Below are 22304 nucleotides of genomic sequence, written 5' to 3'. Positions count from 1 at the left end.
AGCCATTTAACTTAGCCTTTATCTGAATACAGTTTGCCCCTATACTACAGGTGATCATCTGGAGTTTACATGTAGACCTCTGGATTCAATCCAGTGTTCTAGTTGGTTGGGATCTTTTGGATGCTGACAGCTATGTACCATGCTAATTAGTGTTCTTAGCTTTGTCGACCTATAAATTTGACAGGTGTGCCATTTCTCTATCTTCATCCAAAAAAAAAATGTTAAGTAGCACAGGGCCAGTAGAACTAACATGTACGATGTATGACCTTAGATGAACTGCCTTTCTGGGACTAGTTCCTTGGTAAAGTGGAAGAAGCACTGTTTCTGGAGTCAGATGATGGATGGTCAAATTCTACCTCTGATGCTTACTACCCATGTGACCATGTGACCTTGGGCAAGTCACTTAATATCCTTGAGTCTCAATTTTTTCATTTATAAAATACAGGGGTTTAGACTAGATGGCTTTTGAGATCCATTGCAGCTTTAACCTCATTATGGAATTTCCAGCCTTACCTCAGTTATTATTTTGGAAGTGAGGGATGTTTCTCAGTGTGTGTGTGAAATTATGACCTATGACAAGTGTCTCACCTTGAGAATTTCCTCCCCTTCTTCTTCTAATGACTGGCTAGATGGTCTGTAGGAGCATATCAGGAAGTAGAAAAATTTTTTTTCAGCTACCTCAGGGGTTCATCCCAATTTTGCCCAAGACCCTGGCCATCTACCAGGGGACATCTTAAAGGACAGGAAGGTCAGATGATGTCATATAATGATGTGTTTACCTGCCAAGGGCTCAATGGAGGTGGACCATTGTTTTTTTTTTTATGTAATTGCTTCATGGAGACTGTTTTCTGGGGCTCCTATCCATCTTGGACTCAGGCTGAGTCAATCATCTACTTTCCTTGCCACCTACAATCAAAGGAAATACTATGCTAGAAGGTCATATGGTACAGTGGAACAAGAATTGCCACTGGAGTCGGAGAACCTGGGTTCAAATTTCACCTTTGATGCTTCTTCTGTGATCTTGAGCAAGTCACTTTGTCTCCCTAGGCTCTTCATTTCTATATCTGTAAAGTAAGGGGTTGTACCAATGACTTCACAAGTCACTTGTAGCTTTAGACCTACCATCTCATGGTTTTGAAATCATAGAATCTCAAACTGGAAAATATTATGGTTGTTTCCTTATTCACATTTTTTCTAGGTGAAATTTATGAGCATAGCATGTTGATGTTCAGTAAATTCAGTCATGTCTGACTCTTCATAACCCTATTTGGGGTTTACTTGGTAAAGATGCTGGAATGGTTTGCCAATTCCTTCTTCAGCTCATTTTACAGATGAAGAAACTTAGGCAAGCTGGACTAAGTGCCTTGCCCAGTGTCTCACAGCTGGTAAGCATCTGAGGCTGGATTTGAACTCAGATCTTCCTAACTCCGGGCCTGGGGCACTGTCGATTGTACCACATAGTCCACCATTATTGTTAAGTAGCAACTTTAGGTACTCTAATTTCATGTATTTATCCATTGTCTGCCAAAGTTTAGAGACAAAGCATTAAATGAGAAATTATTTCAAATTGATTAAAAAACCCCAAACATAAGGAATTATTTAGCCAGGCACAATTATCCCATCATACCTGATTATATTCATCATCAAATGCAAAAAACATGTGTTTACAGAATCTTTTACAAAAAAAGATAAAATCTCAGTTAGTCCTTTTCTGTTACCACTTAATATCTCATTAGAGATGTCATTAGTCTTAGCAGTACATTTTCTGGTAAAGGATAGAAAACCATTATTTTCAGCCATAAACAAGTTCAATGGAAGATACAAGAAAAACAATTCTTTTTAACTGATCAAAGTCAGTGTCTTCCATCATGTGGGTCATCACATATTGGCCATTACTCAGTCAGCTGGGAAATTTGAGTTTGTTTCATTTTCCCCAGGCCTCTGTCTTTCTTCGAATTCTTTCCATTTTTTGGTTCAAAGTAAGCTTTTATTTTTTCTCACTGTATTCATGGCTGTGGATTCAGATAACCCCCTTGGCTCTGAACTCTGCCCAGGGCCCCATGCTGCCAGAGTCACAACGGACTTCCTGGCACATTTGAGTTGGCAGCTTTCCTGCTACCAAACATTGTCCCGGTTTCCAGGTCTTTCTTGGTTTCTCTTTCAGGTAAACAGTTTCAGATCTGGTTTTTCAGAAGGACCTAAAATGAGGCAATGTACAGTTAAGCATTTGTAAATTTAAGCCAGAGTTTACTGTTTTCATTTAAAAATGCCTTTCTGTAGCTCCGAGCTTGCCAAATATATTTTCTCCCTCTAGATAATCATGGGACTTAATTCAGGCGTGGATTAGGCAGCTAATAGGCAGCTGACATAGGTTAGCACCGTGCTAGGAGTTAGGAATATAAAGACAAAATTAAATCAGTTTCTGTCCTTAGAGAGGTTATATGGGGGGAGGGAGAGTTGAAGGAGAATACACAATATGTATATAGAGAAATGTAAAATATAAACAAACTAATTTTGGGAATAGGGAACTAATTTTGGTAAAGCACTAACAATCTGGGAGATCAGGATTTGTTATTCAGTCATACCTACCTCTTTGTGACCCCATTTGGAGTGTTTTGCCATTTCCTTTTCTAACTCATTTTACAGATGAGGAAACTGAGGCCAAAGGGACTTGCTCAGGTTCACACAGTAAGTGTCTGTGACCAGATTTGAATTCAGGTCCTCCTGACTCTAGGGCCAGCATGCTATCCACCGGGCCGTCTACCTGCCCCAGGAGATCAGGATAAGCCCTCACATAGGAGATGACACTTGAGATGAGCCTTTGATGGTGAGTCAGGCAGCAAGTATCTCTTAAGTGACTACTGTGTGCCAGGCACTGTGCTCAGTTCTAGAATTACAAAGAAAGGAGAGAAAAACATCAGTCCCTCTTCTCAAGAAACTCCCTGTCTAATGGAGGAGACACCATATAAAGAACTACTTACAAACAAGACATAGACAGGGCGAATTGGGGATAGTGTCAGAGGGAAGGTACTATGATTTAGGAGTTCTGGCAAAGGTTTCTTACGGAATTTGGTACTTGATCTGGCACTTGAAAGAAGCCATGGAGGCCAGGAAGCAGAGAGGAGGAGTAAGGAGAAATTTCCAGGCATAGTTAGTGATTCTCCAACGTGAAGGTTAATGACTGTGAAGATTACATACCTACTGATTCTAAGGAGGTGAAGGAATGTCTTCCAGCCACATAGGGATAACTGAATCTAATGTAGACCAAAGGATCATAGTTTTAGAGCAAAAAGAGACTTTAGAAGTCATCTCATTCAGTTTCTGTATTTTACAGATGAGAGAACTGAAGTCTAAAGAGTCTTAAGTGACTTGGCCAAGGTCATGTAAGAGTAAGGAGCAAAGCTTGGATTTGAATCAAGGTGCTCTGATCTAGCACTCTTTCTATTGTTAAATACTATTTTTCAGGCAAAGGTAATGAGAATGTCTCATGATAATACCATATACACTTGTGTGGTTTTTTACAAAGTATTTTCAATCATCTTTTATTTAATTTGATCATTACAGTGACTGTAAGGTAGACAGGGTAGATAATATGTATCTACTCTTACAAATGTGGAGACTGAAGTCATGGACAAGTCAACAAGAATCTGTCAGGAGCCTACTTTGCGCCAAGCACTTGGATCCAAATAGAGGCAAAAAAATGTCCTGCCTACAAAGAGCTTCCAATCTAATGGGGATTCATCATGCAAACAACTACATACAAACACAATGTAAACCGGATGAATTGGAGATAATTTTAGAAGGAAGGCATTAGCATTAAGGGGGATCAGGAAGGGTTTCTTACAAAAGGTATGGGATGCCAGAACATGGAAATGAGGAGGAAGAAGAATTCCAGGCTTGAGAGACAGCCAGTGAGAATGCATGGAGTGGGAGGATAGCTCGTCTTGTTTGAGGAACGAGGAAGCCAGTGTCACTGGATCAAAGAATATGTGGAAGTGAGTAAGGTGTAAGAAGATAGGAACGAGGAAGCCAGTGTCACTGGATCAAAGAATATGTGGAAGTGAGTAAGGTGTAAGAAGATAGGAAAGGGCCAGGTTTAAGGGCTATCCAAATAGCAGGCTTTATATTTGATCCTGGAGGCAACTGGAAGTCATTGGACTTTACTGAATTGGAGTGCTGGTGGAAATGGCATAGTTATATCTATTCATTAGAAAGATCACTTTAATGGGTCAATGAAGGATGAAGTAGAGTAGACTCTTGAGACAGGGAGACCAACCAGAAGTCCACTGCAATAGTCCCAGTGTCAGGTAATAAGGCTCTATATCAAGTTGTGGTAGTAGTGCCAGAGGAGGGAAAGGCTCATATGTAATAGATATAATGAAGGTATAATCAACAAGGCTTGAAAATAGTTTGGATATGGGCATGAGACAGTGCAGAGGGAAGGATAATACCTGGGCTTTGAGACTGAATACCTTAGAGGATGGTGGTACTCAGCAATAACAGAGACATTAGGAACTAAATAATAGGAAAATTAGGGAAAGGGGAGAGTTTGGAGGGAAAGATAGTAAAGTCAGTTTTGCAAATGTTGAACTTCAGGTAGCTATAGGACATACAGTTTGAGATGTCTAATAGTTGGAAATGTGAGACTGGAGGTCAGCAGAGAGGTTGAGGCTGAATAAATAGAATTAAGAATGAGAAATGATACTTGAACCTATTAGTAGCTGACAAAATTATCAAGCAAAATAGTATAGAGGTAAAAGAGAAGAGAGCTGCGGGCAGAACCTTGGGTGATACCTATGGTTAGTGGGCATAACATTGATGAAAATTCAACAAAGGAGACTAGGAAGGAGTGGTTCAGATAGGTAGAGAAGGAGGAAAGAGAGCAGTGTCACAAAGACCTAATGAAGATAGAGTGTCAAGGGGGAAAGAATGAGTGAGAGTGTCGAAGTCTGCCTAGAGGGCAAGAAGATGAGATGATAGAGTCAGTTGTGTATGGAAAATGGTTGACTTTGGCAAGAAGGGTCACTATTTATGTGAGACAGGAGTGAAGGACATTGGTAGAAGACATCTGAGTTAGGTGAAATGAGGTGGAGGGGAGATAAGGAAGCTCTCAGTGAATGACCTTCATTTTTTTCACTGAAATATGAGGCAAGGTTCTCAGCTGGGAAGATGGGGACAGGAGGAGTCCAGGATGTTTGAGGAGAGATGAAAAGTTTTGAAAAAGGTACTGTAGTAAGTAGGACAATGAATTAACTAAAGAGGTATAGAAAAATTTCCTTACTGCAGTGAGGGTCCTATTGAAATTATATTATATGATACATGGCAAGAGGAGTTCAAAGATGCCTCCACTGTTCATCTTTATAAAGATAAAGGAAATAGATTGTCCTGTGGCAATCTCTTAGTCGTTGCTGGCAGGATTCTTGCCAGAGGCTGATCCTTCACCTGGAAGATGGTCATTTACCTGAGATCCAGTGTGGTTTCAGAAAGTGACAAGGAGTATGGTGTTTGCTGCCCGACAACTCCAGGAGAAATGCCAGGCGCAGAGCACAGGTCTGTACACAACTTTTGTAGATCTGACCAAGGCCTTTGATCTTGTCAGTCATGAGGGTTTATGGAGAATTATGTCAAAATTTGGTTGCCCTGTGAAGTTCGTCAGCATTGTAAGTCATTTTCATGATGCCATGTTTGCCTGGGATATGGATAATGGACAATGCTCTTATGCTTTTCCAGTCACCAATGGAGCGAAGCAGGGCTGTGCACTTGCTCCCATGCTTTTTAGCATGATATGTTCTGCAATGTTGTCAGACACCTTCAAAGAGGCTAAAAATGGCATTGAGGTCAGCTACCACACTGATGGTAAACTATTTAACTTCAAAAGGCTACAAGCCAAGACCAAAGTGGAGGCAGCTGGTGGTGCATGATTTTCTGTTTGTAGATGATTGTGCATTCAGTGCAGCCTCTGAAGGTGAGATACAACCAAGTATGGATCAATTCTCTGCTGCTTGTGCTAATGTAAAATAAATTTGTAACAGACCCAGTCAATATAGTTTCATTATTTTCTCCAACTTTGTTCAGGAACACATGACTAGGAGCAAAGGCATTGGGTGGTAGGAGTTATCTAAGCCTGAGGCTTGGCAGGGAAAGGTTGGCAATGGTTGATGATCAATTGAGAGGGCAAGGGACATAAGAGAAGGACTTAGTATAGAGATGAATTGGTTCTCCAAGGGGTCAAGATGGGAAAAGAAGATGAGTGCAGTAAGTATGAGGATGACAGCCAGGGAAACAACTGAAGGAGTGGAGTTACTGTAGGTCAGTTTCTTCATTTTTAAAATGAGGCACTGGACTCGATCTCTAAGTTCCTTCTCTTTCTAAATCTACGCTCTGTGATAAGGCAGTAACTGGCCAAGCTGAGCTACATTTCAGGTTTCCCTTCTCCTGGTTCATTGCTCATTCTACTGGCCCAGAATCCACCTATTTTCTTCTGAAATTCCCCACTTATAGTCCAATTTATATCACTTTAGCCATGTCCTCCTCTTCTCTGTAAACAGATCTAATTTCATTCAGTCAGCTAAGCTGAAAATAAGAAAAGAATTTGTGTATCGGCAAAGATTGAGGCAAGGTGAGATGGATACAATTAAAGTTATTGCCAGTATGGAATGAGCTGCTTTAAGAGGCGGTGACTTTCTGGCCTCCCTAGAGGTCCTCAAGCAAATGCTGAATGACTACTTGTTAGGGGAGGGATTTTGGAGGAGATTCTTGTTCAGACAGGAATTGGAATTTGAGCTAAATGACCTTTTCAATTTGATTCTGTGCATCAGAACGTCTTTCTCTTAGAAGTGACAGAAACCATATCACTTGAAATGTATATGACCTTGTACTCTTTAGCCTATGGGCAGAATTCCGATACCCAGAGGGAATATTAATGGTTCAGTTCTAGTTATATGGCTTATTTTAGAACTAGCCAGTGTCCTTCAGATCATCAGCTTTTTAGGCGCCAAGGTTTTTCTTACCTTAGGGTTTTTTTCATTAAAAGCAAGAAAAGACACCGTTTCCTTCACTGTGCAATGAAAACACACAGTTCGTTGTCTGATTCTTTATGTAGAAAAAGCTTAAGGGCTTTGTCTGAGTCAACCACCCTGGCATTAGTTACTTTGGCATTTGTGGCCTGATTTCAACCCCAATTTAGGCATAATTAGCTAATGAGGGCTCTTTGGAATTGGTCATAGCAGAAAGGTATATAGGGCTGGCCCTAGACCAAATTAGAAGTAGGTAAAGTTGCTTATGGGGTTTTTTGTACCTCTCTATTCACCATCCTCCTTTCTTCTATACCATACATAAAACACCCATTGTTTTTGTGTCACCCCAGGGCTGTTCAAAGCCTTTGAATGTGGTTCCCTATCTAGGTCTCTAGACCTTTTCCTAGAAAGGCAGTGTGGCTTAATGAATAGCGATCTTATAATTTTTCTAGGGGGAATATCCCAAAATACAATGCTGCATAATAAATATATAACTATAACATGCAATGTTATACAGATTATAATGCAATATTATACAACAGAATAGAATGCAAAGACAGCCTAAGAAACATCTGGGGGAAAAAAAACCAAATAGATACCTAATCCCTCTTAATTCTAGTGCTTTCCCCCTGATTGATCACTTCTTATTTATTCCATATGTAGCTTATTTGTACATGGCTATTTTTATGTGGTTTCCCCCATTAGACTGTGACTTCCTTGAGGATAAGGACAGTTTTTTACCTTTTTTTTTTGTTTTTGTTGCATTTCTGAATTTAGCACCGTGCTTGGTACGCAAAAGGTGCTTAATAAATGCTTATCCACCGATTGACTTCCTTGGAGCCCGGAAGACTTGGATTTCAATTCCTGCCTCTGTAATCTACTGGCTAAATAACTCTGGAAAACTTGCCCCATGCAAGTCTCTAAGTTATGGAGCTGGTGTTCATCTGTATTGGTTTTTGCCAAGGAAAGTTAGTTTCCTGCACCACTGAAATTATAGGTCTTGGCCAAACTCTATAAATCTCTAAATTTCCAACCCTGTCCTAAATCCAAAGGTACTTTTCTAGTGAAACTTCTCCCCCTACTTAGGTTCTCTGAGAAAGTGAATATATTGGCTTAATCCAAACTTATGTGTTATATTCATTAAAAAAAAAAAAGAAAAGAAAGAAGGAAGAATAAAAGTAGACCAATATTTTATATTTTATTTTATGTGAAAAGCATAGCAGTGATGTCTGAGATTACATAGATAAGGTGGAAAAGCTGACTTTCAAACTTGGGTCCTCTGATTCTAAACCCAGCACCCTTACCACTTTCCATTTTATGAATCATAGATTTATAGCATCTTTGCTTTAGGGTGTGAGAGATCTTAAAGGCCTTGTATTTCACGCCCTTCATTTTGCAGCAGACTGGGTCACTAAGGTCCACAGAGTGGTACTTGTCTAAGGTCATACAGGCAGAAAGTATCAGAATGGGGATTTGACTCAGCATCTTCTGACTTCAAGTTCAAAAGTTTATTAGTCAGATGACGATTTTGGCCATCCTCAAATCACCCCAGACAGAATGACACCTTCCTGTGTGCTTAGCATTGGCTCCCTGAGGGGTAGATATCATTACCAGTTTCTCTAAGCAAGCTGTTCTTGCAGGGGCAAAATGAGAATCCTCTTTCTCAGGGAACTTTGATCTGACAGTAAAGGGTTCTTTCTGAAATTTTTGTCAGGGTGATCCAGAATTAAAAACTACGCCAAGAGGCTACCAGTCACTTAACTCAATACCTTTGTCTATATCACATCAAGTTGGAACATCTCAGACCTGTCATCAGATTCTCATTTCTGACCTGGACTTCTCTGATTGACTGTCCCACCATTTCCTAAGACTAGCTTTGTCATTCTGCAAGATGTCATCAGTCTTGGGACTCTACCTGATCACTACCCTCTGCTTTTCTGATTGAAGGGTGAGAGCTCAGATTGGACATCTCATTGCTCACCTGGCTGTACTACTTGGGGACTTCTCTGAATGACTTCTCTACGATGCCCCCATATAGGTGCCTTTTCTGGCACATAGTAGGCATTCAATAAATATTTATTGATACATTAGTCATTGTGTTGATCAGCGTTCTTAAGTCTTTTGAGTTGTTTATTTTTATAATGTTGTTATTATATAAATTAGCCATCTTCATTCTCTTCTCCCTTCTTATTAATTTCTTTGTCACCTATAAACGTCCTCCTCTCCATTATCACTGTTACTTAGTTCAACCTTTGTTACTTGGTTACTACTGCAATCATCTCTTTATTGTTCTTTTACTTCTCTAACCTATCCCCCCACAATTAAGAACCAAGATATGTATATATATCTATATATCTATATCTATCTATCTATCTATCTATCTATCTATCTATCTATATCTATCTATCTATCTATCTATCTATCTATCTATCTATATCTATATCTATATCTATATCTATCTGTCTGTCTGTCTATCTATCTATCTATCTATCTATCTATCTATCTATCTATCTATCTATCTATCTATCTATCTATCTATGTACGTACTTGAAGAAGAATGGGTATTGATGCAGTAATATGCTGTATGTAGACAACTCAAACCAGCTGAGCTTGCAAGCTCAGATTGTTAAATTTTTAGTGTGAGCTTTTCCGCCTAAGAAATTGGAAAAACATTATAAATCAGGGCTTGATTTATCGTTTTGTTGATTGTCTAGACTTGAGAAAGTGATGGAGAAAATGTTAATAATGTAGATTAAACTTAAAAGCATGTCATATATTTACCCCTCCAGCTGGCTGTTAAAAATTTAGCAGCACACTATTTAAAGTTATATCAAATTGTGGCCATATAAGGGGTGATGTATTTTGTCAAAAGCTTTTTCTGCATCTATTGAGAAAAGCATGATTTCTGGGTTTTGGTTTTTTTTTATTGTGATCCATCATGATTTTTATTTCAAATAATTAGGAAAAATATTAAAATTTGAACAGACATATCCTATGGTGCAGAACTAGTTTTAAGTTTTCTCATTTCCTTCTTTTTCAAAAGAAAGATAAGTGTTAAAAAGCTTGTACCTTCTCATAATTGGGCAAGTCTGCCATTGACAGGTGGTTATTTTTCCTCAGTTCATCTGCCAAATAATTTAAAACTTCATCCATTTATGTTAATAGTTGTCATAGCAACATAAAATTGTCATGACCCTGCTAAGCCCTTTATGAAGGCTTGATATATATTTAAGTAGGAGGGAAAAATCGTTGGTCAACCAAGGAAAATAAGTAGAAAAAGCATCATGGACTAGATTTTTATCCATTTTACTTTTTTTTGCCAATATTCATGTCAGTTTAACTCAAAGGAAACCATTCCTTTTCATTAGAAGTTTCTTTGAATTTCAATGAATGATTAAGGACTTCTTAAGGTTTATTTTAAATAATCCCCAAATATTCATTGAAAAGCCTTTGTCCCATACAGAGAAACAACCGTCATGTTGTATATTAAGATGTTCCTGAAAGCATTATGTTTAAAGTGAATCTGTGTGTAGATTATACTTTGCCACCATCTTCCATTTATCTAAGTATTGCTTTTTCCTTACAGGAAGTCTCTGAGGGTGTTTTATGTCTTAATCACTTCTGTAACTGACTATCCAATGTACATATTAGATTAAGGCTATGCACTATTAAGTTTGAAAACTATTGTGCTAAGTGCCTACCTATTAGACTCCCCCATTAGATTATAAGACCCTTGAGGGTAAGGACTATCTTTTGCCTTTCTTTGTATACTCAGAGCTAAGCACAATGCTTGGCACATAGTACATCCTTAATGGGTATTTACTGACTGACTGACATTTAAAGGGAGGTAGACAGATCTGTGACTAGGATTGTCTTTCTTTTCGTGTACATAAGGAAGTTAACACAGAGCAGGCCCCAGGCAAGTTGTACAAAGTGTGCCCCCAGTGGAGGAGGGAAGAGCTGACCAGATCAGCTTGCCATCTGGTAACTTCCTATTTTTTACTAATTATTTTTACTAACTAAGCACTCAACTCTTTTGTGCTTATTCTTATTGGAAGGCTTAAATGAGACAATGCATGTCAAATGCTTTGAAAATACAACAGTTCAGGGCTAGTGTCATTCTTTTCGTAATAGTTTTATCGTTATTCCAAAGGATTACATGTATTAGCAATGCCCTTTAAATTTGGCACCCTAGTACAAATCCCTAAATGGGTAGAGGGCCTGGCACCAGGAGGTGCTTAATAAATGCTATTTTACTGACCCGGATGTCCTGCCTTAGATCAAGATCTGAAATCAGTCTTTAGAAATAAAACTGAGAAACAAAAGCAGAAACCTGAGTATTCAGAAGCTCCCAGGTAAACGTTTTGGTTTAGAGTTGCTTCCAAATTGAAAAAGAGCTAGTATGTGACACTCTATTTACTAAACAGTGGTCTGGGAATGGGTCATACATGTGTAATTGTTGTTTGGTAAGTTCATTCTCACTCTTCATGACTCCTTTTTGGGGCTTTCTTGGCAGAGATACTGGAGTGGTTTACCATTTCCTTCTCAGCTTATTTTACAGATAAGAAAACTAAGGCAAACAGGGTTAAGTGACTTGCCCAGGGTCACATAGCTAAGACTGAGTCAGGATTTGAACTTTACAGATGAAGAAACTGAAGTAGATAGAGGGCAAATGACTTGCCTCAGGTCTCACAACTTGTGATGTTTGAACAGTTTGAGAGACATAGTTTCTATGTAATTTAATCATTTTATTAATATAAAATGATGTTTATTAGTAAAAGGATGGTCATTTGGCTGTCTCTCTCGTAGACTAAAAGACCTCTCATGGTGGTAGGCTCATAGTGTATATGCCTTCGGAAGAGCAAGTATTCATGAGGGTGGCAATCAACTCTGATTGGTTAACGATTAATGAGAAAATGAATATTACAATGAGAGGCTGGGCTATATTACAATGAGTGTTTCTCACCCATGTGAGAAACATGCTCACTTTTAGAAAAACGAATACTCATTGTGAAGCCAGGAAAGTTCTATTTTATTTATTTCACGTCCATTCCAAAGGCCTTTGGAGTTGTAGATTCTATCTAAAGTACGAGGAAAGAATTGTTCACCTTTAGATAGTCAAATTAGCAGATGCCCACGTCCTTGTTGGTTGGTGTGTTAATCAACATTCTCACCTGCCTTCTATAGCAAATACAAGATTTTCTGGTATATGACATATTTTCTGTAGAAACAAAAGTTCAGTTCATCTCTTACAGCCAGATTTTAGTCAAAGAGACTTATCAATGTCCATATCACCTGTCTGACAAAAGGGAGGGATCTACATTTTTCCAGACCTGTCTGAGTAGATATAATGAGCAGGAATCTTCTCATTAGCCCAAACTTAGAATTTTTTTCACTGTCTGATTAGATCTTCACCTGGGTAAATCTTTGAGAAAGATTTCCCACACTGGTTGATTTCCAGATGAGGAAGCAGAAAAGGGGTGGAAAATTTGGTCCTAATTCAATAATTAATTATTCATACAAGAGAGAAACAATCATTTTTCTTAATCTAGTAAATGTCTGGGGCTGGATTTGAACTTAGGTCTTCCTAATTCCAAACTTGGCATTTTGTACCCTGTGGCTGTCATACAAAAAGCAGCCTGTAAACTTAGAAACTTGTCTGAATGTTAATAGGATTATAGATTTAGAGCTGGAAGGGACCTTAGAAGACATGTAATCCAACACCATTATTTAATAGATGAGAAATTTGAGACCCAGAGAGTTTAAGTGACATTTGCTCAAGGTCACACAGCTCAGTGAACTGACAATCTTCTGACCAAATCCAGTATGATGCTTTCTAATGTTCTTAGTGAGCAAACCTTGAAAAGGGTCTGGTCCCTGCCCTCAAGAAGATTACATGTAATTAATTACATATCCTTTATTCATTAGTTCAATTATTATTGCATACCATTTGTATCGTACTAGGTACTGTAGTTGATAGGAGGATGTATGACAGTCTTCAAGGAGCTCATAATCTCTTAAGAAAGATAATATAGTATATATAATATATGTTAAGAAAGCTGCATCTATTATCTTAAGAAAGATAATATGATATATTTAATATGATATAATATAAAGAAAAATAATAAAGTTAAAATACAAAGCTGTGGATGCTTAATACCATATAAATAACATAGACAATATTGCCGTCCCTAGAAAGCCTACCTTCTGGGAATCTCCACTTAGATGATGAACTTGATGCACACGTTGCCAGAGCTAGCTCAGCATTTGGGAGATTCCAAAGGAAAGTATGGGAGAAAAGAGGTATTAGGCTGCCTACCAAATGGAAGGTCTACAGAGCTGTTGTGCTGACTTCACTGTTGTGTGTCTCTGAAACTTGGACAGTCTATTAGCATCATGCCAGAAAACGGAACCACTTCCATTTGAATTGCCTTGAGAAGATTCTGAAGGTCTCCTGGCAAGATAAGGTACTGGACATTGAAGTCTTCTCTCAAGCTAAGCTGACAAGCATTCAAACTTGACTACAGAGGGTGCAACTTTGATGGGCTGGTCATATAGCCTGAATGCTGAACATATGGTTACCTAAAAGACTATTTTACAGAGAACTCAAACAAGGAGGTCAGAGGAACTGGTACCGAGACACTCGCAAGGTCTCTAAAGAGCTTTAGTATCGATTGTGAGATATGGAAGATGCTGGCACAGGACCCTCTACCATGGCATGCCACATTAAAGAAGTAAAGCAGAATTGCAATAGTGCAGAGGAAACATGAGGTGCGCAAATCCAGAGCCATCTCCATCCCCAATGTTCTAATGGCCTATTTGTGCCTTACTTGTGGTAAAACCTTCCTAACTCCTATTGGACTGATCAGCCACAGCCAAACACGCTGTACCCTGACCCCAACACTGTGACATCACTGGTCCTCTTCAAGGTCAAAGGACAAACAAAAAACAATTATATAGATAATAAGGACTAGAGGCATTCAGAAGGGGAAATGGGAAGAAAATAAATATTTATTAAGCATCTACTATGTGCCCCTCATTGTGCTGGTATTATCCCATTTGATAAGAAGATAAGAAGGTGAGGCGATTAAGGAAGTCACAGACTTGTGACTTCTTCTGTGCCTTGAAGGACTGGTAGGGTTTTGATAGGTTGAGATGGAGCAAGGGGAATTCCCCATAGAGGGAATGAAATGAGCAAAGGTATAAAGACAGGAAGTATAAAACAGGTTTTGGGGATAGTGAATAGACCAGTTTGACTGGAGTAGATGCTTCATGTGATTGAATAGTTGAAAATGGACCATAGAAAGATAAATAACGATGGCACACAAGTCATTTAGTATTTGTGTATCTCAGTTCCCTCAACTATAAAATGAGCTAGATTGGACTAGATGGCTTCTGAAGTTCCCTACAGCTCTTGAACTATGATTCCGCCATCCTATGCCATTAGGAAGCAAGGAAATATTAGTACACATTTTTAAAGTCCTTAATGACTTACTAAGCACTTTCGTGACAATGACCCTCCAAGGTAGGTACTGTATTATTTTGTCTATTTTTACAGAAAGACTTTGAGGCTCAGAGCCATGGTTTCACAGCTAGGAAATGCTGGAGTGGAGATTTGTACCCAGACTACAAGTCAAGAGTAGTTTTTATAGTGCTGAATCCTCCTAGTTTTAGTTAAATTGTGGCTAAGCCTGTAGGGCTTCCAATAAGAACTTTCAGTTAAATCTGGTAATCAGAGGAGCAAACTGGACAGGGGTATTTAAAAAAAACTATTAAGGCTATTATACTTGTAAATAATAATATGCTTTTAAATCATTAAAAAGTTAAGTGATTCTATAAGCATGTTTAGGGTTAGAATATAAATGGAATCAAAGACTGATTAGGGTATAAAATAGGAAGCAGAACCCTACTCCTTGTAATACATCATGAGACCACATGATTAGGGGTTTAATTGTAAGTGCTACAGGAGGAAAAATTTCCGATGGTTGGGTATGGCTTAATATAAAGTAGAATGTGAAAGTATAATAATGGAATTATAAAGTACTATTTTAATTCAAGAGAGAATGAGATTACTTCTAACTGGATGGTGGAGAATGAGGCAAGTTTCATTCAAGAGTTGAATGAATCCCTTCTACAACCCCCCTCCTCTCCAATTTTCATTTAGACTCTCATTGAATATGCTCAGTAATGGGAAACTTACTCAAAAGGCTTGAGATTAGTTTTTATTTTTTTGCTGAGCTGTCATATTTAGTGAATTTTTATGTCAAGATGATAGCTTATTCCTATGAACTGCTACCCAATAGCCCAGGTTCTGTCTTCTAGTGGCACAAAGAATGAATCTACTTATTCTTCCATATCAGCTCTTCAGATACTTGAAGACAACCATCATGCCCCCTGAAGTGCTCCTTTCTCGAATTTTAAAACATTCTCAGTTTCTTAAACCATAGTTTCAAGCCTCTTCACCATCCTGGCCATGCCTCACTGGACAAAGTCCATTTTGTCATTGTCCTTCCTAAAATGTTAGACCTAAACCTGAACTTGACCTTTGTGGTGTGGCATGAGTTATCTAGAGAAGTGAACGGTCATCTCTCTTATTCTAGACACTTGACTTCTATTAATGTAACCTAAGATTGCATTGAACATTTAGGAAAAAAGGTAAGGAAAATGATGAGAGGAGGCTCATGGGGTAAAAGAAAAAAAGCTTGCATTTTGATGAAAGACATTTGTGATGTGGTGGATGGAGAGCTGCCTTCAGAGTTAGGAAGTTGAAGATTCCTTTGACACATGTTGGCTGTATGCCCCTGGGCAAGTCACTTAATCTCTCATTTGCCTCAGGCAGTTCTCTAAAACTAGATGTTACTGAGCATATGCTGATATTCTTTGGCAGAGGGAGTATGTTTCCTGGGAGTCCCCTATGTTAATAATATCTCATGTCCAATTTAAAATAAACCTTAGAAAATTCAAATGTAAATTTCTAAACCCAAAACTCATATCAGATACATAAAAGGAGACTGCACAGATGGGGATTTGTTCTGTGAAGTTTGGATTCAGTCAAAGGGCCACACTTGAGGACCTGGAGGACCACATGTGGTCTTGAGGCCACAGGTTTCCCTCTCGTGGCACAGACCTTTAAAAAATACTTCTATAACAGACTAAATTTTGAAAATAAATTTATGGCACGTTGCCAAGGTGCTGAAGTTTTAATAGATGAAGAAAATGAGCTCCTTTCCAGACCATAGGAGTACTTATCAGAATGTAACAGGGCTGTGACTGTACATGTGAAAAAGAATGCCTTTGGTTTGACAGAGCAGAGATAATCTCTTCTGGTTATGTTGGGTCCTGAGATGCTTCAGTGCAGAATCCACTTAAGTTTCAGCATCAACCCTGGCAACTGGACTGAAGGATGGTTTGGGTTCCCATCAGAAACACTAGATTTTAGAGCTGTTCTTGGTCTAGTGCCACATAAAACAACTCTTCCCACATATTGAAAGACACTACCAGAATCTATGCAAAGCCTCATTCAAGGAATAAGAACCAGTAGTTGAATTCAAGGGATGACTTCCATTTTTCTGGGAAACGACATTTGCTCAGGGCAGAAATTATTTCGCGGAAGAAAGAAGAAAGACCTAGTTAGAGAAAATCACCTATCTTTGAGTCTAAATACTTGGAAAAACTTTCCAAAATTGTTTTCCCCCCATCGTCGGAAATACATTACTGTCTTGACAATAGATGCCAGTTACTTCTCTCAGGAAAGTCAGCATAGTGCTTTGTGTGCTGGTGGCACACAAATTTACATGAAAGCAATTTACATCTGGGTCCAGAAATCTTATTTAAGATGGTCTGCTGTAAGTGAGGAATACAGACCATCTGTCTCCCCCTCACTTCCTCCCTTTCCCTCTCCCTCCCCCCTTCTCTGTCTGTCTCCGTCTGTCTCTCTCTTACACACACAAATACACACACACACAAATGCATACAACAGAATAGCTCTTATTATAGCAGTTTATAAAAGGTGCCTGACATAGTGGGTAGAGAGTTAGCTATAGAGTTAGGGAGACCTAGGTTTGGGGTCTGCCTCTGACACATACTGGCTATGAGATCAAGGGGAAACTCAATGCCTGAACTGCTTTTTTAAAGGTATTAATTCTAGGTTAGTTGCCAGTCTACATCAGTGGAGAAAACTTCCATCATGAGAGTTCCTTAGGAGGATGAAATCACAGGTTCATGCTTTAAATAAAGAAATAGAAAGTGTTGCTAGTTTTCTAATTAGCTAGACATTTACTAGTTAGCTCAATATTTATACGCACCTCCAACATAGTACATAGTGGTACATATGGTAAGATCATGGGATCTTGTTGAAATACCACTTCTTATGCTTACTACCTCTTTGACCTTGGGCAAATAACTTAGTCCCTCTGGTCATTGGTTACTTCCTCTGTAAAATCAGGGGTTTGGATTAGATGTCCTCTGAGGTCCCTTTTAGTTCTTGCTGTATGATTTTATCCTATGACTTGGGTATGTCATACCTCCCCAGGCCTCAGTTTCCTCAGTTGTGAGCACACAAGAGGACCTCTGAGGTCCCTTCCAACTCTAGATCTATGACCCTATGACCTCTTGATCTCTGGAGTACCCATGATAGAACAAGGACATGAATACCCCAGGATGAGATGAGTATGGACGGACTGAGATCTGTACCAATGGAGGGAAAATATCTAAGTGGATGAGATCACAATTGCATCGATGTTTTCTTTTATAATAACAATGACAAACTCCTTTGGGGAAATGATATTTTCTAAATAATTCTGTTTTTGCTTTGTTTTCTTTCTCTGGGACTTTGTAGTTCTAGAAAGAATTTTAAATTCATAGAATTTTAGATTGTAAAGGGACTTAAGAGCTCATTTAGACCAAATTCCTTATTTTATAGGTAATGAAACTGAGCTCCACAGAGGCTGAATGACTTGCTCAGGGTCACAGGTCAAGTAAATGACCCGGTGGAGAGAATGCTGCACTTGGAGTCTGGAAGACTTGAGTTCAAATACTATCTCAGTCATTTACTAGCTGAGTGACTCTGGCAAATCACTTCTTTCACCTCAGTTTCCTCACCTGTTAAATGGGGATAATAATGCCACCTACCTCTTAAGGTTGTTGTGAGTATCAAATGAGATAATGTATGTACAGTTCTTCCAAATCTTGAAGCTAGATAAATGTTAGCCATTATTATTTTAAATGGCAGAGCCAGAATTTAAAGTCTGGGAAGAATACCTAGTCATCTGGTGCCTCCTCATGAATCCAGCGTGATGTACTGCAAATACTGCTCTAATTGGAATGTTGTTGGGATTTGGAGGACGTGACCTTGGCACTGATCATCATTTCAAAGGATTTTAAAGCAACAAACAAACAAACAAGGAAAACAAAACTATAGCATTTTCCCTGAATCATTCTTGAAGCGTAGTACAGATCTTATAAGAATAAGACATCCCTGAAATATATAGGGATCTCTGATGGAATGGATGATTTCTCCCACTGGGGTGCTATATTTAGCCTTGTGTCTTACTGGGGCTTGTAACGTGATTGCTGTGTTTATCCCCCTAAGTTGAAAGGAATGTCATTTACTCGGGATAATCTGAAATGAGTTGGGAAGGACAGTTGCTGAGGCTCATTTCATATCAAGATTGACTTTGTCTGGCTGTATTTGTTTCTCACTTGATAATCTTGATTAACTGTATGGGTCATGAGAGTGCTCATAAAGTGTACATCAGATACCACTAGGAACATGGAAAGATTAGCCAGAGAACAACATAGGAGCAGACACTTTTTTGGAAGGTCAACTCTTGATGATAAATAGGATTTAGTCCAAGTGATTGCCTTTGAAGATGGGTTTTTCTCTCCCTGTCTGCTTCTGGCAGCTATAGTCTATTGAATGGAACAAGACATGTTTTCTATCCTTTTCTTGATTATAACCACCTTTTTCTTGTGTTATTTCAGGGGTCAGAGTCCACCAGTTGCTGAATTTAACTTACTACTGAAAGCACATACTTTGGAAACCTACGGGGTGGATCCCCATCCCTGCAAGGTAATTTCTCAATCAACAAATATTTCTGAAACACCTTCTGGGTAACAGATATTGTGCTAGACACCAATCCCTACTTTCAAGGAGTTTACATTCTAACAACAAACACATAGTAAAATACAGACAACATTATTTCTAGCAGAGTGGTTTCTGGGTAGCAAGTGATCTGCTAGCCAGACAGTAGTACACATACATAGTCCTTAAAGACCATCCAGTGAAAGCAGCACTTTACATAGGGAAAGAGCACAGATTTGTAAGCACAGTCATCTCCAAACCATAGTCTCGACTCTCTGAGAACTCTGAATGAAGTCTGGTCTCCCGCAGCAGTAGGTCGTTACAACATACTTCAGAGTCGCTACCAAGTGTTTCTGGCCCCTTTAAAGGGAGACAAGGAGTGTGGGTTAGTGTCTTTCTGCTTAATTGTGATAATGGGGTCCACTTGGTTTTTTTCTTTTCATTTAGAAATGGTTTGCCCATCAAATAGACAGCTTGTTCTCTAAGGTCAAAGGAGACCTAATGATTTGTGCAGTGGAAAGACTACTGGATTTGGAGTCCAAGTACCTGGGTTCAAATTCTGACTTCTTCATCTTTGTGACATTGGGCAAGATGTTCTGCCTTGTTGGAATTCTGTTTTCTCAACTATAAAATGAAGGGAGTTGAACTTTCCATCTATAAATCTGTGTGATCCTAAGGCTAATATAGACATTAATGAGTTTCCAAAGAATGGGTTGGGAAATGGGTGAAGGAAAAATTAGAAGTTATATGGAAACACAAGGTATTTTTGAGTTTTGTGTTTCTGCATGTAAATTATTTAGCTGGTTGAAAAAGTCTCATTTTCTGAGTACTCTGAAAACCTTTTCACGTTTTTAAGGAATATTTTATGACAACAAAGTGACCTCATTATTCAGCATTCCAAGCCAACCACAGGGGATCAGACAGACATGTCAGAATAAGCCTTTGAATTACACTTATTAAGTCATCATTGTGTGGCAAGGTGGGTGGGACCTCAGAAAGCATCCAGTCCAACTGCCTCATTTTATTGATGAGGAAACCAAGTCCTTGGGAACTAAAGTAGATTGCTCAAGGTCATGGAGGCAATAGAATGTCAGAAATGGAATTCGGAACTCAGGTTTTTGGATTCTGGAGCCAGTGCTCTGTAATAATGCTTTGGAAATATAGTTCACCCAGGCATATGCAGTGATTTGCTCTGTCCTCCCTCCCAAATTCTCCCACCTCATATCTATTTAATGAATTTCAAGTGTCTGAGGTGAGATTTTGAACTCAGGTCCTCCTGACTCCTGCACTGATGCTCTATCCACTGCACCACCTAGCTGCCCTACCCCTGCCATACACTTAATCAATTGCTGACCTTAGGCAAGTCACTTAACCCCAATTGCCTCATCCTGGGTCATCTCCAGTCATCCTGATGAATATCTGGTCACTGGATTCAGATGGCTGTGGAGGAGAAGTGAGACTGATGACCTGCACAGCCCTCCCTCACTCAAAACAAAGTCAAGTGCAAGTCATGTCATTATTTCTCCGATGGCATGGTCTTCTTTGGCAACGAAGGATGAACGTATACACATTTAATGAATTTAGTTTTAACCACAAAATTAACCTTCTGTGCTTTCCTAACAATCCTTAGAATCTTGTTTGATAGGTTTTCTTAACTATGAAGGTAGTTACGGACAAATTAAATAGAATTTCAAATATGGACAAAGAAGCCAGTCTAAGGCAGACTAAGAGATGATTTGTATCTACTTAGGTTTCGATCTTAGCTTGAACTTTAATGCCCATGAGTTCAGAAATTTTGTGGTCCTTTGACTTTACCTAGCATAGACATACTTGGTTTCCAGACCTTCCTGGGCATTAAAGCACAGTATAGTAGAAAGAGCACTGTCTTTGAAGTCAGACATTCTTAGTCCACATCCTGCTTCTCCAGCTTGCTGCCTAGATGATCTCAGACAAGTCACTAACTTCCTTGGGTTTTGGTTTTTCTCATTTGCAAAATGAGTTGGAGTAGGAGGTTTTTCATGGTCTTTTCCAGCTACAGCTCTGTGAGCATATTATCTACGCTACTTAAAAACAGTTCCTTTTAAAATTTTATCCTTTATGTTCTAGAGATCCTGGGGAAACTCTAATTAGTTAGGTATCTACTTAAAATTTTTAATCATAGAGATTCTCATAGTATCTTGTTACTTCTAAGAAATGGCAATAAACTTACATGGACACACAAACCAATGACTGTTTTTAGGCAGTTTTATCTTCCCGTCCAAGGATTCACAGTTAGACATCACAATGCTTTTGTGAATTTGCCTGTGGGATATCCTGTTTTCTAGGGAGATAACAGTGGGGAGAAAGAGGAATTTTTGTCTGCGCCCCATTTTTGGCCACCTCTGATAACATTGCCTGTGAAGCTCTGCTCTCATAAATTTCATTGTTCAGAAAGGCTCATCATGGAAACATTTGTTCAGTGTTCTATCTTAACATGAATTAACCTGGCCAATGGGCCAGATTACACTATTTATTTTAATTTTTAAAAAATTCAAATTGTCTTTTAAGGATTCAACAGGGACAACGACATTTTTAGGATTCACTGCTGCAGGATTTGTTGTGTTCCAGGGAAATAAAAGAATCCATTTGTTAAAATGGTAAGTGTTTCTTTCAGTGGTTGTAAAATTAAATGATTTTTTGTGCTTTTTGCCTTGTTTTAAGACATTACAAGCATAATACCCAGTTTTCTTTATCCTAAGACTTCATTATAAAGCAATTTTAGTTCATGAATGAAATACAAACTAAGTTGTTTTGTTTCTTTTCTTTTAATCGAGAATCATATTTGGGGGTAAACATGTGTCACTTATCAGAGTTTTGGGATCCTGGCCAGATGCACTCTGAGAGAGGGGGAGTGGTGCAGAGGGTTTTTCCAGAGACATAGCTTCTGAGGATCTTGGATATGTCTTTCATCACAGTCCAGCCCCTTAGGGAAAACCTTCCTGGTTCCTGGGCAGCAAGTGCAGTTACATTCAAATATAATACCCTAGAGATACCTACACCACAGCTCTCTTTACTGCTGTTGCTAGGGTAGTAGGAGATGATCACTGGGATGCACAAAGGCAAGCAAGAGGACTATCTCTGGGGCCCCACATTCCCAAAGAGGCTGTTTAGCCACCTCTCTCCCTTCCTCTATGCTACCTTTGCTTCCCCCCCTCCTTCCCTTGCTT

At 38.9% G+C, this 22304-nt stretch overlaps 1 protein-coding gene across 3 annotated transcripts in view; it reads left to right on the top strand.

The window, feature by feature from the left end:
* Positions 1–22304, top strand: part of FRMD3 (FERM domain containing 3) — a 334009-nt gene that overhangs the window by 257498 nt on the left and 54207 nt on the right. For all 3 annotated transcript variants that reach the window (XM_072605267.1, XM_072605270.1, XM_072605277.1), the window contains 2 exons: positions 18999–19086; positions 21646–21734. In XM_072605267.1, the coding sequence (XP_072461368.1) occupies positions 18999–19086; positions 21646–21734 (177 nt within the window). The remainder of the gene's footprint in view (positions 1–18998; positions 19087–21645; positions 21735–22304) is intronic.

This window comes from Notamacropus eugenii, chromosome 1 (assembly GCF_028372415.1).
Source record: "Notamacropus eugenii isolate mMacEug1 chromosome 1, mMacEug1.pri_v2, whole genome shotgun sequence".
NCBI lineage: Eukaryota > Metazoa > Chordata > Mammalia > Diprotodontia > Macropodidae > Notamacropus > Notamacropus eugenii.
The sequence above is the reverse complement of the archived record's forward strand: the minus strand, read 5'-3'. Positions and strand labels throughout refer to the sequence as shown.